The 16,137-nt window shown below is 41.5% G+C and overlaps 1 protein-coding gene across 2 annotated transcripts in view; it reads right to left on the bottom strand.

Annotated features, from left to right (window-relative positions):
- LOC311062470 (uncharacterized protein) overlaps positions 1 to 16,137 on the bottom strand; it is a 40,815-nt gene that overhangs the window by 21,571 nt on the left and 3,107 nt on the right. The window contains exons 2-4 of one of the 2 annotated variants that reach the window (XM_084081526.1): positions 3,788 to 4,067; positions 2,141 to 2,179; positions 74 to 291 (exon numbers count right to left, since the gene is read on the bottom strand). In XM_084081526.1, coding sequence (XP_083937652.1) covers positions 74 to 291; positions 2,141 to 2,179; positions 3,788 to 4,058 — 528 coding nt within the window. In that variant the 5' untranslated portion in view covers positions 4,059 to 4,067. The remainder of the gene's footprint in view (positions 1 to 73; positions 292 to 2,140; positions 2,180 to 3,787; positions 4,068 to 16,137) is intronic. The other variant, XM_084081527.1, reaches the window with a different exon arrangement.

Raw genomic sequence — 16,137 nt, 5'->3', positions numbered from 1 at the left:
TTTTCTACATTACATGAGATTTGTATTTAACGGTTCAACCAGTGCTGTTTTCAAATGAATGATAAATTCTGACCTGGACTGGGTCCTGCATGGCCAGCATAGGATGTTTCTTATGACGTCCATTGGAATGACAGTCAGAGCACAGGTCGTAGTCAGGACACAGTGTACACTGATACCTGGTCCCAATGATACTTTCCTCACAGCCTTCACAGATCACGTCATGGTGCACCTTGGAAGAACCGGAGCGGCGGGCTGGAGCAGTTTTTTGGGAAGAACGCTGCTTTTTCTTCTCTAGAATGCAAGACAACGCTTTATCATTAGACTGAGAAGAGCCATGGTGGTGGGGGCTGGAAAAGCAGTGTGATCGCACTGTGGTCGCACTGGGGCTCACACTTGGGAGGCCTCGCACCAGGCTGGCATTTTTTTGTCCTTTAATACATTTATAAATGTTAATCCCATAATCATATTTATTAATAGTCAATCACAGACCAAAAATGTTGTAGGCTATACTAGTAGACTACGTGATGACATAACAAAACCCGGTCACAACCGTCCCAGATCGTCAAGAGAGAGAGCCGAACACGTTTATTTTGAAGAGGAGGAGGGTAGAAGTGGAATGGAAACACCATTCCTAAAAGAATGGGCTTAACGTTCCATCACTGTTGTAGCTGTTCCAGAGAGTGGTTGCATTTTGTGGTATTTGATTTTATTATTTTTCTGAAAATATGAAAAGTGAATATTGTTTATTTTGGGTAATATACTGTATTGTATGGACTGAGTATGGTGATATAGTGCCTTCCACTGTTCTCTGCGTTGTGGCCTGCTGTAGCAGATATCACGTGACAGCAATCATGGCAGCATTGGGTTCACCTGTGTGAGCTTAGGTGCTGGTAATCAGAACAAACAGGGTTTCAGAGCTGTGAGGAGCTCTGTGTCTGTGTCAAGAAGAAAATATATAAAACGATAAAAAGTACTAACACTCCTGAATATAACTGGGCAGAAGGCGCACACGGTATGTTACTTGTTTATTGTGTTGGTCTGTGTGTGTTTATGCAACTAAAAATGGACATTTCATGTGTTATATGGACATTTCATGGAAATTTAAAAAGAATACAGCATGGCTGTCAACAAGGACATAATTCATGTTTATAATTCATTGTGGTTAAAAAAATATTATTTGTTTTATGTCATTTCATTTACAGTTTTTCACGTTGTCTACATTGGGGTTACAATAAAAAGCCCTTGTGAACATCAGTTGGAGCGTGGTCTACTCTGCCTCAGAAAAATACAGTTTAGGAGCAGTTATAACTGTGAAGTTGCTTGTCATGGATCACAGTTTCTCAGAGTTACAAGGAAAGGCAGGAGGAACTTCTCCTGCTCGTATGTGGTGAGTAACATCTCATTCATGTCAATAATAGCATGTGCTTAATTCAATGTTTCTATCCAGTAGTTTGCTCTATATGCAAACAAACTATTTGTATCATAATTCCATTGTCTATTAACAGTGAAGTGTAGTGTAGGTTACATAAAAAGCTGAAGGACTGGCACACGATGAGCGTTGAACGCATTATATTATATTGTGTCTGAAAAAAGAAAAAAGTATGCGTCATGTCACGCTGCACACAACTCGGTTCTGGGCCTTCGCTTGTTATTCGGAATAAGATGTGTTCTAATAAACAAATAATGCAATAATATATCATTACGCAGGTACTGTATGGCACACCGAATGCAAACGCATTTGCATTCAAGGCTCACTCAAGTACCCTTGGTGAGTAAGCTACTTGATGAACTCAGCTAGGCCATGCCACTTTGTCTAATTACAGCATTGCTCATTAGTCAAAACCGCTTTCAAATGATATGATCGCTGCAGTGGCACTGAACTGTGTGTGCATGCATGTGCGCTAGGTGCACAATGTATGGTATGCAGGCACACATCGTACAGTTGTTTCTCAGTATCCATTGTAATCAACATTAAATAAGACCTATAAAAGGACAATCCAAAGCGGACTAAATAGCATTTAGTGTCCTGTGCATTGTGATTATTTCTCAAGTGATTTGAATGTGAATTTTCATCAAAACACACAATTTGCAAGAACATACATCCAAAATATGTAGGTGTGCTGTGACCATGGTGTATTACCTGTTTTTCTATCCCTCGATGTCTGTTCACCTTCACTATCTGATATGAGAGAGAGAGAGTTTTGGTACATTACTTTACAGTCATTTAGCAGACGTTTTTATCCAAAGCGACATACAATAAGTGCATTCAACATAGGCAAGGAAACTACTAATCACCAGAAGTCTTAAGTGCATTCTCTTCTATAACAAGCAACTAAGAGTATACTTAGTGCTAAGGTAAAAGTGCAATATATCAGATACTTTCTTAAACAGATATAGCCATATAGGAAAATCAAATGAGCAAGAGCTAAAACAAAGTGTATTGAATAAACAAGATCCAATAAAACAAGAGCTCGTACAACTAATTGACAACAAGTAGGCAAGGCTAAGAGGAAGGTTCGGGGTAGTGTTTCCTGAAGAGGTGGATTTTCAGCCTGCGGCGAAAGATGGGCAGGATACAATTGCTTTGAACCGTGCCCGAATACAATTGCCCCTCCCCCACCGGTCAGCTTTCATGTTCATATTGTTTTTCCATACTCGAGTACATTTAGGGGGGATCAAATAGCTGTGAGCTACGTGTTTCGGTACACTTGGGTTTCACATCTGATGCGTACCCAAGTACACAAGTACAAAAGTGTACTGCAGAGTGCAGACCACCTTTCCCAAGTGGACCCAGGTATGGATGTTGAATCGTCCCTGGTTACGATATAGTGCTCACACTCATCAAGCCTCTAGCAGGCGGGCCCGGGTCCGGATCCGAGTCCCTGGTGTGAATCTATGTACTAAACAACGCTAGAAACCAACACTGTCACAGTTTACGCAGGAGCTTTTTGAAAGGACCATGGACCTCATTAACCAAATGTCTGACATTGGTTGATTGATTGATTGAATACTTAATTAGAAAATCTTAACCAAGAAAACATTCAAATCTGGTAAGAAGCACAACAATTTGACTGTACCATTCTTTTGAAAAGTCCCATCAGTGGGGCTTTCAAAATCAGAGCTTTATTGATTACTGAGGGGAATCTGTCGTGTGTGTGTGTGTGTGTGTGTGTGTGTGTGTGTGTGTGTGTGTGTGTGTGTGTGTGTGTGTGTGTGTGTGTGTGTGTGTGTGTGTGTGTGTGTGTGTGTGTGTGTGGGGCATTCAACACATTTTATTGTTATATTATAGCATGTGTATTAAGCATGTAGCCATATTTAACTTATCTTTAAAGGACAACTTTGTTTTTTTTACAACCAAGGTTTATATTTTAGCTTGTAATTAAAGTAAATAAAAGATGAGTGTTCTTTTTTTTCATTTACTGCTTTCTATAGTTTTAGCAATTTTCGTGATATTTTTTACAGTGGGCGGGGGCATTCTGTCCGGTGGCTAAATATGCCTTTTTTACACAATAAAAAAGGTCCTGTGGTCTTTGATGGCCAGATGTGAGTTATTGGGGGCTAGAAAAGCTACTGTAAATAATAAAAAAGAAAAGCCGCATTATTGTGTAAAAAAATACATATTTAGCCACCGGACAGAATGCCCCCGCCCACTGTAAAAAAGGTCGTGAAAATTGCTAAAACTATACAAAGCAGTACATTAAAAAAAAATCACACTCATATTTTAGTTACTTTAATTACAATCTAAAACATAAACCTTGGTTGTAAAAAAACAAAGTTGTCCTTTAACTACCTTCGACGTTCTGGAACTTCTCCAATACACCCATGTCTATATCCTCCAGAACCACCATTATCATGTTCCAAGCTTTCTCAGCGCCATAGGTCTTCTTCATCTTATTACTGGTGTCCACCCTGTCAAGTTTCTCCAGCTGGACATACGGGATATGTTTGGGGAGCCGTTGATGTTCCGCAAGGGAAGTCTTGAGCACTTTGAAGTCTTCATCGCACAACTCCCTCAGAATTTGGATGATGTTGGCTTTTGCCGCCGTTGACCTTGCCATGGTTGGTCCCTGAAACAAGCAGAAGAAGAATGAATATTCCATGAGAGCATGGAGGGAAACATATACTTATCATCATTCTATTTGGATGTGAAAAGATATACATGTAGTACTGTAAGGATGAAGTGCAGGGCACAACCTAAAGTTTGAGGAAGCATTATTTCTACATATATTTAATGGTTCCAAAAATGTACTAGGCCTCTTTCTTTTTCACGGCAATCGGACGCTGCGCTCATGATTGGCCTTTTGTGCAAAACAGGCCACTCATGCAAACTTAAAGTTTGGAAGGCAATCGTAGCCAATCAGAATGGAATATGAAAAATCGGTCAGATAAACCTGATTACATGACCATAGAGATAGTGTGCAAATTAGTTTTGCAAAAAATAGTCTCATGGTGGCGTTATAACAGACTGATGTGAAACATTTGGAGCAGAGTTTCTGCCTTGTGTGCAAATCGGTCCAATGGTGCCGGAGATTATCTGCTGACAGACACACAGACGGACGAACAGACGGACTGACGGACACACAGATGGACGGACGGACAGGGGTGAAAACCTATGGCCGTCCGGCCTGGCGGAGACAACAATCGACAATCTACAACAATCGATGAACCTAACAACAAACTACAAACCAGCAATGAGAAACACTGGGACAGTCTTTATTTGCCTTATTCTTGGCCCTTCCCCAGGGCGGCGCCATTGCCCTTCTGCAGCTTCATTCAATATCTGGTCTCTTCCGCCTTCCGCTCAAGGTAATTAAAAAGAAGGTACGGTCCCTTCTCCCTTAATGTACGGCTTTTGTTTTGATGTTAATATTATAGATTCAAAAATAGGCCTACATAATGCTGGATGCATTTCACACAGTGCATTTTAGCCTGTCAATCACTGGGACAGAGCGCATGCACCTGAGCGGACAGCACATCGAAGGAAGAGGTCAGGTGCAAATAGATCCTTAATCACTGGCTGAGAACTGCCATGGAAAAGGAAAGAATCACCTCTGTCCTTGACAATAGCCAATCCTACAGTTTGAATTATGTACACACGCATATAGGGAGCAAATATAATGATTAAAACATAATAATAATAAAATAAAAATAATAAAAACGTTCTACTTTCGACTTCTCCTGCTGGGAGTCGACTTGTTATAAGTCGACTTAAGTCGAAGTCGACTTTTTGGTGAATGCCCTAATAGAGAGAGAGAGAGAGAGAGAGAGAGAGAGAGAGAGAGAGAGAGAGAGAGAGAGAGAGAGAGAGAGAGAGAGAGAGAGAGAGAGAGAGAGAGAGAGAGAGAGAGAGAGAGAGAGAGAGAGAGAGAGAGAGAGAGAGAGAGAGAGAGAGAGAGAGAGAGAGAGAGAGAGAGAGAGAGAGAGAGAGAATATATTGTGAAACCTTTCACTCATATAATGCAACTTGTCATTAGACACTGGCACATTCAATTTGCTAAAATAATTACAATTTTCAAATCCGGCAATAAACATCAATTCACCAATTACAGACCAATCTCTCTGCTACCACAACTCTCAAATATATTAGAAAATATATTCTTGGACATACTGGATGATTTCATTACAAAACACAAACTGTTGTCTGAAAACCAGTATTATATAAGATTACATAGACAAAAAGCAGTTCACAATTGGAGTATTCATCGATCTTAATAAAGGTTTTGATACCACAACCTACTTATAACAAAGAGCGATACAAAATCAGAGGAGTTGCATCTCAATGGCTGAGGAGCTATATTGACAACAGACAACAATATGTACAATTGGGAGAATACAAATCAAATCATAAAACTATCAAGTGAGGGGTACCACAGGGAACAATCTTGGGTCTCAAATGATTTATTATGTATATAAATGATCTGTGTACGGTATCAAATCTAAATGTGTACTTTTTGCAGACAGCACAAACATCTTTTGTACCGGGGAAGATATCCAGCAGCTTTTGCAAGTCATAACATCTGAACTAAGTACATTTAAACAGTGGTTCGACAACAATAAATCCAACAAAAACTAAGTTCATAGACTAGTCTTTGGTAACAGTACAATTACCGCAGATCTCAAATTCAAGATGGCAAAGAGCATTTCCGTTATTAGCAAGACGAGACACATCTTCAATACCAAATCATTACTGTGCTGCACCATGATATTACCATACTTAACCTACTATGTATGTATAAGAAGTATGGGGAACTACCTATATATAAATCAACTATTCATTCATTGTCCATTCTACAAAATTAAATTCCACTTACTAAAGTTCTCTGATCTGGTCAAATTCAAAACAGCCCAAGCCATACAGAGCAAGAAACAAATTCCTTCCACCAATGTACAAAATAGATTCTTAAATAAATAGGGTAACCATAACCTAAGAAGGCCATTAAACGTAAAAAGAAAAAAATGAAAGAGAAGAAAAGAAAAACACCAGTTTGAACTACACCCAAGATCAGGTGTATTTCATTTTATGCTGTGTAAATGAATATGTGTGTTAAACAATGTGTAAATGACAGTTTTTATATGAAAAGGATATTTGTAGATTGTTCATTTCTACCCATATTACTGGGGGTAGATTGTCTATGTACACTTTGACTATATTTATACCTATTCATATATTGTTATTATCAGTGTTGGGCTCGTTACTCAAAAAAGTAATTAATTACTCGTTACTTATTACTCTTTTCAAAATAAAACTGTTTTGATTCTCCATATAGCCTTTTGCCTTAAAAATGTAGGCTGTTTCTTACAACAACCGAAAATGCCATAAATCATAAACGCAACATCCATAATGAATGAATTATTAAATATTTCATAATTAATAGTCTAAATTGTTATATTAGTCATAGCAGTAGTTTCCTTACCTCAGTGGAAGTTGTAGGACCTAGTTTGTGTAGTGAAACAAACAATAGCCTACAGCAACTCAACAGACCTCTCTTTCTTACTTTATTTTAGTCACTCTGTCTGTATATCCTACTATTTATCTATCCACTCACAGTGGGTTGTACCCACTGTGAGTGGATAGGAACTTTGAGGGTGGGCTGTAGACGGCCCCAACCAATCACATCATAGGAGCAGTATTCATATTGTGTGTGCTATTTTTCCTTTGGCTAAATGTAATTGTGGGATTGCCTTAGCGATCACACTAATGTTATTGCCACTATATTTATTATATACTATATTCCCCATGTTTTTTGACACCTAATTAGTCCTTCATACTTTTAGCTACAAACTCCGTTCCAACTCTACGTTTGGCCTACTTATCTGTAGCTGACATATCGGCTAGAGATATTTCACTTTTAATTGCTTAAAAGATCCCATTCATTTCAATGGGGAAATGCCATTTAGCTACAGTGGAGCCTAGCAACTGCTTATTAGACCCTAGCAACACCATATTACAGCCTAGCAACCACCTATTATTCCCTAGCAACCGCTAGACCCTAGCAACCACCGTTTTACGCTAGCAACCACCAGTTGTATCCTAGCAACCGCATATTAGACCATATAAACTGCATATTAGACCTTAGCAACCCCCTATTAGACCCTAGCAACCGCTTATTAGACCCTTGCAACCACCTGTTTTACCCTAGCAACCACCTATTAGACCCTAGCAATCACTGTTTTACTCTAAAAAACTCAATTTTACACTATTCAACGCTGTCAACACTATCAAAACATTTAACACTACTAATACTTTAACACCTTTGAAACCTTTAACACCTTTCAAACCTTTCGAACCGTAGACCTTTCAAACCTTTCAAACCTAAACCTTTCAAACATTTCAAACCTTAAACCTTTCAAACCTTCAGAGCCTTAAACCTTTCCAACCTTTCCAACCTTTAGAACCTTAAACCTTTAACACTACTAATAATAACACCTTTAACACTTATAAAACTCTCAATACTCAATACCATCAACATTCTTAGCGATCCCACAACGTTTCTTCAGGAACAGTTCTATACACTCACTCTAACAGCAGAAACTGGTCACAGACAACTCTTGAATTTATTGCAGTAAAGACAGCTGTATTTTGGCTTCACCATATTATTGTCAATGCATGCAATGCAATATATAGAATCTTGGACTCTTGGTACCTATATGAAAGACGGTTTGGGTGGTATTTGATGAGCGTCAACAACTAACAACTTGGATATGAATGCATTTATATGGGTTTTTGCTAGGATAAACAGGAGACTGAATTAAAACAAATGAATATTCATTGGTCATATTCAAGGACCAAGGAATGCTGGAATTTAAGCCCTTTTCCATGCAGTTCCAATTAATGGCCCAGCAGATGTCACTATTTCACCTCCTGCAGGGCAGTGAAGCATGCAGGAAATTGTATTATTATTATTTTTTACCTTTATGTGCATTTTTCAGACAATTAGACAGGGGAAGAACATCGTTTCATCATATATATTTTTGTTTTTTCCCCCGAAAAGAACATCATTTCATCATATGTTTTGTTCTGTTTTCTTTCAAACGCCCTGTTATCAGATGACACTTGGTCAGAGGGTGTGGCTTATTACTCTCATCATTGTTGTCTGTTCTTGTTTGCTGGAGCCCTCCACACTCAGAGCCCCCCACCTTACGTCTAAAATACGCTTTTTGGCTAGAAAAATCTGGTCAATAGAAAAATTCCATTGACCAGATCTGTAGAGGGCCCAGTGGAGTAACTCGTTTTTTTTCCTTCTGGTGAAATATCATCTTAATATACCTTCATCGTTCTTTTTGCTTATAGAATCTGCACACATGTCTGTCTTGTTTTTGTGTCTTACTTGTGTGTGAGAGCGAGAGAGAGACACAGAGAGAATGTTGGTATTATAAAAATAGATCTGCATATGAAGACTGAAGACAGATTGTGCAATAAACACAATCAAAGACTATTGATATTGCCTCCTCTTAATATAGGCATACAAGTTATGAGGAAATATATACATTGAATTGTCCTCTTTGTAAGCAATATGCCCCAAAGTTTAAGAACTAAAATAAAACAAAAATACTATTTATACATTACACAAGGGCATGCGTTCACACACTTATGACCGTGGACTATCAAGGGCAAGACCACCAGATTTCTGAACAGTGTCGAATAATTCTGAGATGTGAACATTTAAATTTAATTTACTCAAATATGCAAAACATTATCCTCTCTCCATAAGCAGTTGTGGGAAAGTTCATGAGATAAGAGGGCAAGGTATTTATGTTAAGGTATTTACTGCTTGTGTTGTTGACCTGAACACCTGGCTGTAGATCTGTTATTCTTTCAAACCATAGCTCCGAGGGTGTTACTTATTACTCTCATCATTCTTGTCTGTTCTTGTTTGTTGGAGCCCCCCACACACGGAGCCCCCACCTCTCGTCCAAAATACACTTTTTGCAGGGCTGCCAACATTGCATTGTCAACATGTCTGTTTTCTTTCAAACGCCATCAGTTATCGTTATCAGATGACACTTAGGTCAGAGCTCATCATTGTTGTCTGTTCTTGTCTTATTTGACAGACAGAGACACACAGACAGACACAGAGAATGTTGGTATTATTATAACAATAGATCTGCATATGAAGACTGAAGACAGATTGTGCAATAAACACAATCTAAACACAATCTAAGACTATTATTGATATTGCCTCCTCTTAATTAGGCATACAAGTTATAAGGAAATGTATGAATGGAATAGTCCTTTGAAAGCAATATGCCCCAAAGTTTAAGAACTAAAATAAAGCAACAAAAATACTATTTATAAATTACACAAGGGCACGTGTGGCACCGCTAAAAACACCCAAATACTTAAATAATGTACTTAAATTAAACAATAAAATATAAGTGAAAAGTTTGTAAAGTGCAGGGTGCTTAAAGCTCAAATTTCCGACTATGCCATCTTTTAGGAGGTCTGGTCCTCAGTTAACTTTAAAAAGCAACACAGGTTTGTCTGACAACTTTGAGATTTAAAAGGCAAACACTTAAAACTTTGACTTTTATTTAAATTAAACCTGATACAGTGGTATCTAAAAAACAGCCAAAACACAATAAAATGCCTACCTAAACAAACTAAAAAGGGCCCACTAACTGAAATAGAATAAAACAATAAAACGGAGAAACCAGCCAGTTGCAAGAGGAGAAAGGGGGTGGGGGGCAACAGCGTTGATGGCACCACCTCACACGCCAGTAGCTCCAATGTCCCTGTGGAAGACAAAGGAGGGACGCCAGTCACAGATTCAAGGCACTTGAACAGTTCTGTTTAGCTTAGCTCTCTGGGGACAAGGAGTATTGTTTGTCTGATAGAAGACTTACTGGCGAGCCAGAGCTATGCTCTGCCGCTGCGGTTGTTGCACGTCAATACTCGGGTCGCGTCCTCCTTCTCTCGGTCCTCCACAGGCACGATGTGGTCCGTCCGTGTGTCATCTAGGGGTGGTCACCGTCTTATATCGCCTCTCTTTCTGGCTGTCCACGTCTCCGACTGGCTGGTCTGTCTCCGTGCGTCCGTTCCTTGGCTCTGCTCTTGTCCATCTTGGAGCATCTCTCTGGTCTGCGACCTGGCCATCCTCGGGCAGCCTCCCACGGTCAAGGTCCTCCCGCACACACACACACCGCCGACCGCATAGCAGTTTAGGGGGTTGTGGCTCCCACTGGCCCCCCACCGACTGGGGTGTCCCTGCCCACCAGAACCCCAGTCCGTGGTATACCCTTGCTCAGGCCAGGCCGCAGCGCTTGTCTTCTTTCATCGCTCTCAGCTCCTTTGTACAGCAACCTCTCTCTCAGCTGCTCACTTCCCTTCAGATATTTCCTCTGCAAAATCACATTTTCCACCGGCTCACATCTCCCCACACTGAAAGGTTGGCGGTTACATGTCACCTTTCCGACATGTCGCCTTTCCGACGTTAACGAACCCTATACCTAACCCTAACCCTAACCGCACGCGGAAGCCACTAGTCGGAGTAGTGAGATGTCGGAATGGAAGGCGGTTACCAAGGTTGGCAGTCCCTGCAACCCTGAATCCACTCAGAATATTTTAAATCACCTTCTGGGCCCTTACATTTAGGTAGCCAAGGGGCACCAAGACCAAGACCACCAGAAAAGACCAAGACCAGATTTCTGAACAGTGTCGAATAATTCTGAGATGTGAACATTTAAATTAACTCAAATATGCAAAACTGTAACTGCAGCTATAACATTATTTTTTGTAATTATTTTGTTGATTATATTTTATTTTGGTTTCTTTATTGCTGTTTATTTGCCCAATGGAACTTGGTTGTTTTGAGATCACTTTGAGCCGGAAGTGTCAATTGGTTCATGTATGCCGGAACGCTATATATGGTTCCTCTGAAATCCACGCATTATGTGGTTACACAGCCGGTGGTTTGGTGTTTGTTGGCAGCATGCCGCGAGATCAACAGGTGTGTGTGTTTTATAACCTAACTTCTAAGACAATGTTGTACGGTTTGAACATCTTATTGATTTGAATGAATTGTATTTCAGTCTGTGCGTCGCTGTGCTTCTGGTCAAGTTCATGGGCATTCAAGGAACTTATTCTCTTTGGTTACGTGCAGCAGCCAGTAAGGTGTGTTTAATGTATTTTCTTTGTTACTTTTTATTTATTGTTTAATATTTACGTTATGTTTTTGTTATGTTTATGCTGAACCTTTGTGTTTTGTTTATTTTCGTTATGTTCCCAGTTCGACGTTGGATAACTTGTGCCGTAAGAGTGCTCAATAAATCCACCAGTAAGAAAGAATTAACTGACTCGTTTTTGGCTGAAGGGAGTAATAGTCGAACTTAACCTGCAATCATCTCAACCTGCATGGAGTCTATGAAACAGCAGCCACTTCGGAACTGCAGGGAAGGAGCCGAACCTCCGCCGGGCCCGACAGACTGGATCGACTTAATAACCTCGTGTCACCAGTCTTTCCACCTAGGATCGACTCACCACCCACTGTTCAACACGGAGCGGAGCTGCGTTGCTTTTAACCCCTTCTTGACCGACCACTAACGTGCCCAACGAACACAAGTTTGTTTGTTTAAAGACACACAGGTTCACAGCATCATTCTGAAGACGACTAAAATGTTAAATGGTCTCGAAATGAGAGTTGAAATGATGTAAAGACAAAGTGAATGCTACACGGGACTATTGTGTGTTAGTAGGGGGTGCTAACCACAAAAAATGGCCAAATCGTTACGCGGCGGATAAAAGCATGAAATTTGATACAGATTGGGTCATCCTAAAACATCCTAGAAGGGGTGCCCAAAAAAATCTTAAACAGGAAGTGAGTTATGGACAAAATTCAAAATGGCCACCTAAACTGTTGACCGTTGACTTAAAAGACACCAAAAGAATCTCCAAAAAGCATAACATTTGGCACATATGTCCCTTGGGTCATCCTAAGACATCCTAGAAGCAGTGGCGTTCCCAGAAAGTACACTGCTCAAAAAAATAAAGGGAACACAAACATTACAATGTAACTCCAAGTCAATCACACTTCTGGGATATCAACCTGTCCAGTTAGGAAGCAACACTGATTGTGAATCAATTTCACCTGCTGTTGTGCAAATGGAACAGACAACAGGTGGAAATTAGAAGCAATTTGCAAGCCAACCCTATAAAGGAATGGTTTTGCAGGTGGTGGCCACAGACCATTTCCCTGTCCTCATCCTTTCTGGCAGATTTTTGGGTACTTTTGCATTTTGCCAGTGCCCTCACCACTAGAGGTAGCATGAGGCGGTTTCTGCAACCCACAGAAGTTGCTCAGGTAGTGCAGCTCATCCAGGATGGCACATCAATGCGCGCTGTGGCAAGAAGGTTTGCTGTGTGTCCCAGCACAGTGTCAAGAGCATGGAGGAGATACCAGGAGACAGGCCAGTACACCAGGAGACGTGGTGGGGGCCGTAGGAGGACAACAACCCAGCAGCAGGAGCACTATCTGGTCCTTTGTGCAAGGAGGAACAGGAGGAGCACTGCCCGAGCCCTACAAAACGACCTCCAGCAGGCCACATGTGCATGTTTCTGCTCAAACCGGTTTGGCGGTGGGTCAGTGATGGTCTGAGGATCTCATCCCGGTACCTAATGGCAGTCATGGTACCTCTGGCTAGCACATAGAGGTCTGTGCGGCCCTCCAAGGATATGCCTCCCCAGACCATCACTGACCCACCGCCAAACCGGTCATGCTGGAGGATGTTGCATGCAGCAGAACGTTCTCCACGGCGTCTCCAGACTCTGTCACGTCTGTCACATGTGCTCAGTGTGAACCTGCTCTCATCCGTGAAGAGCACAGGGTGCCAATGGCGAATCTGCCAGTCCTGGTGTTCTCTGGCAAATGCCAATCGGGCTGCACGGTGTTGGGCTGTGAACACAGGCCCCACTTGTGGACGTCGGGCCCTCATACCCCCCTCATGGAGTCTGTTTCTCACAGTTTGAGCAGAAACATGCACATGTGGCCTGCTGGAGGTCGTTTTGTAGGGCTCTGGCAGTGCTCCTCCTGTTCCTCCTTGCACAAAGGACCAGATAGCGCTCCTGCTGCTGTGTTGTTGTCCTCCTACGGCCCCCACCACGTCTCCTGGTGTACTGGCCTGTCTCCTGGTATCTCCTCCATGCTCTTGACACTGTGCTGGGAGACACAGCAAACCTTCTTGCCACAGCGCGCATTGATGTGCCATCCTGGATGAGCTGCACTACCTGAGCAACTTCTGTGGGTTGCAGAAACCGCCTCATGCTACCTCTAGTGGTGAGGGCACTGGTAAAATGCAAAAGTACCCAAAAATCAGCCAGAAAGGATGAGGACAGGGAAATGGTCTGTGGCCACCACCTGCAAAACCATTCCTTTATAGGGGTTGGCTTGCAAATTGCTTCTCATTTCCACCTGTTGTCTGTTCCATTTGCACAACAGCAGGTGAAATTGATTCACAATCAGTGTTGCTTCCTAACTGGACAGGTTGATATCCCAGAAGTGTGATTGACTTGGAGTTACATTGTAATGTTTATGTGTTCCCTTTATTTTTTTGAGCAGTGTACATTTAGGGCAGGCGAGATTTTTTTCTCTACCCCCCCCCCCCTCCAAGGGGGGGGGTCTCTTCATGTCTCTTCATGTTGTTACAGTAGTTTAATGGCTCAAGCTGCTCTCAGACTCAGAGCCCCTTTTATGCGAGGTGAGTAGCCTACAGGTGATGGCCCAGACCCCCAGCTGGCTCTCCTGGCACCCCATGAAAATATAAAGGCACACATTTGCATCACTATAGGCGACGTCGCTCTGCGGAATGGATACGGTAGTGATTGGCTGCGACGAGGAGGTCCGACGGCCACTATTCTCTTTTGATTTTTTTCACTGCCTGTTTTTCAGTCTTTTACTTTATTTTCTAGGGGAGGCTAGATTTTAGTTGGGCAGGCGGCCGCCTGCCCTGCCTCTATGGTGGGTACGCCACTGCCTAGAAGGGGTGCCCAAAGGAATCTGAAACAGGAAGTGAGTTATTGACCAAATTGAAAATGGCCGCCTAGTGTTGTCGATTGACTCAAGACAACTAAAGAATCTCATAAAAGCATACAATTTGGCACACATGTCCCTTTGGTCATCCTAAGACATCCTAGAAGGGGTGCCCAAAGGAATCTGAAACAGGAAGTGAGTTATTGACAAATTTTAAAATGACCGCCTACAGTGTTGTCGATTGACTCAACAGACAAATGCGTTGTTGAATGTGAAGGCTGTGCGCTGCTTATCAGACCCACTGGCAGTTGCCCTGTCGGGCGGAAATACAAATATGCTTGACTTAAAACCCTTGGACCGGACTTGTTTTCCCGGGAAACCTGAATATGATGCCCGCTCTTGGATCGAAAAGACACTTCAGTCTCCAAAATAACTGTGTTATGCCCCACTGATAATTTCTAGCATCTCTCTGTGAAATCTATTAAATATATAAGATAAATCATATATTCTTCCTGAACAACGTCTTATATAACATACACATAAACAATTTCTAAACAACTCAAGGGGCTTAGAATTTACTAAGCCAACAATAGAACAAGATAGGTCGTCCAATTATTATAATTTTCCTCAAGTATGGTTACTCAGTCCTACTGGAAACCAATCATACATATACAGTAGCTAAGATAACATGAGTGACGTTGTCTTAAGCATCTACATTTATCTCTCCCTCTCTGGCTCATATGAAGCCAGTTTACAGGGTCAGATTACACCATTGTTTTTTTTTGTTTTTTTCCCTAAATAGTTTCTTACTATTCCTCTGCTTGAACCCTATTGAGGCATCTAGCCTCTCCCTATTCTTGACCCCCAGGAAGTAAAAATAATCCACACGGCTTTGTTAGGTATATAAACGGTGTTCACAAGTGTCAGCTTCAGGTGAGATGGGATGAGGGGATGCTATATGCTATATAGGCGTGTGAACTAGGCTTAAATCCAACACTTATGGATCCTATGTCCAACCTGACCTAAATCTTTGTGCACCTTGGTGACCACTAGATAGGTTTGCTCTAGGGGCACCTTGTTGAGTGCATTTCGTCCCGTCAATATTCCAGTAGGAATACCCGGGAGAACTTTGCCATACTAGGCCTGGCAGGGGCCATAATATACTTCTATATACATGGAACATTCTATACACACTGTTCTATGTCATAATATACACATACATCTAGATGGGTAACTCCCGACATTGGGAGAAAGCTAGCTTCCAACCTCCCTCATCCCTCTCTACTGGAAGAGCATGGGGGAGCATCTCCGTCTATCTCATCTTCATATATGGAGCCAAAGTCAGTCTGTGCTTCCTTTGCTCCACCAAAGGTTTCCCTGTCAGCCATGTGTGTCAGCTCACTTATAATATATATATGATATATATATATATTCCTTAAAACAAACTTATGTTAGGTATTGGTATCTTGATTTTCTAGTCTGCCAGCTTTATAACAATAATCGCTATCCGTCACTATTAGACTAGAGAGATTTCTTTTCTTTTCAACAATCAGGCTTTCCAAAATGGCCGTTACCTCCGCCTGTTGCACGGTTCCAGGGCAATGTCCTCTCCTATTTACAATCACATTGCCTTCCTCATCTTTCATTATACAAGCCCACACGACCTCTTTAGCAC

The sequence above is a fragment of the Gymnoscopelus microlampas genome (assembly GCF_963454915.1).
Source record: "Gymnoscopelus microlampas genome assembly, chromosome: 15".
NCBI classification, from domain to species: domain Eukaryota; kingdom Metazoa; phylum Chordata; class Actinopteri; order Myctophiformes; family Myctophidae; genus Gymnoscopelus; species Gymnoscopelus microlampas.
This window is presented reverse-complemented; position numbering and strand designations above follow the sequence as displayed.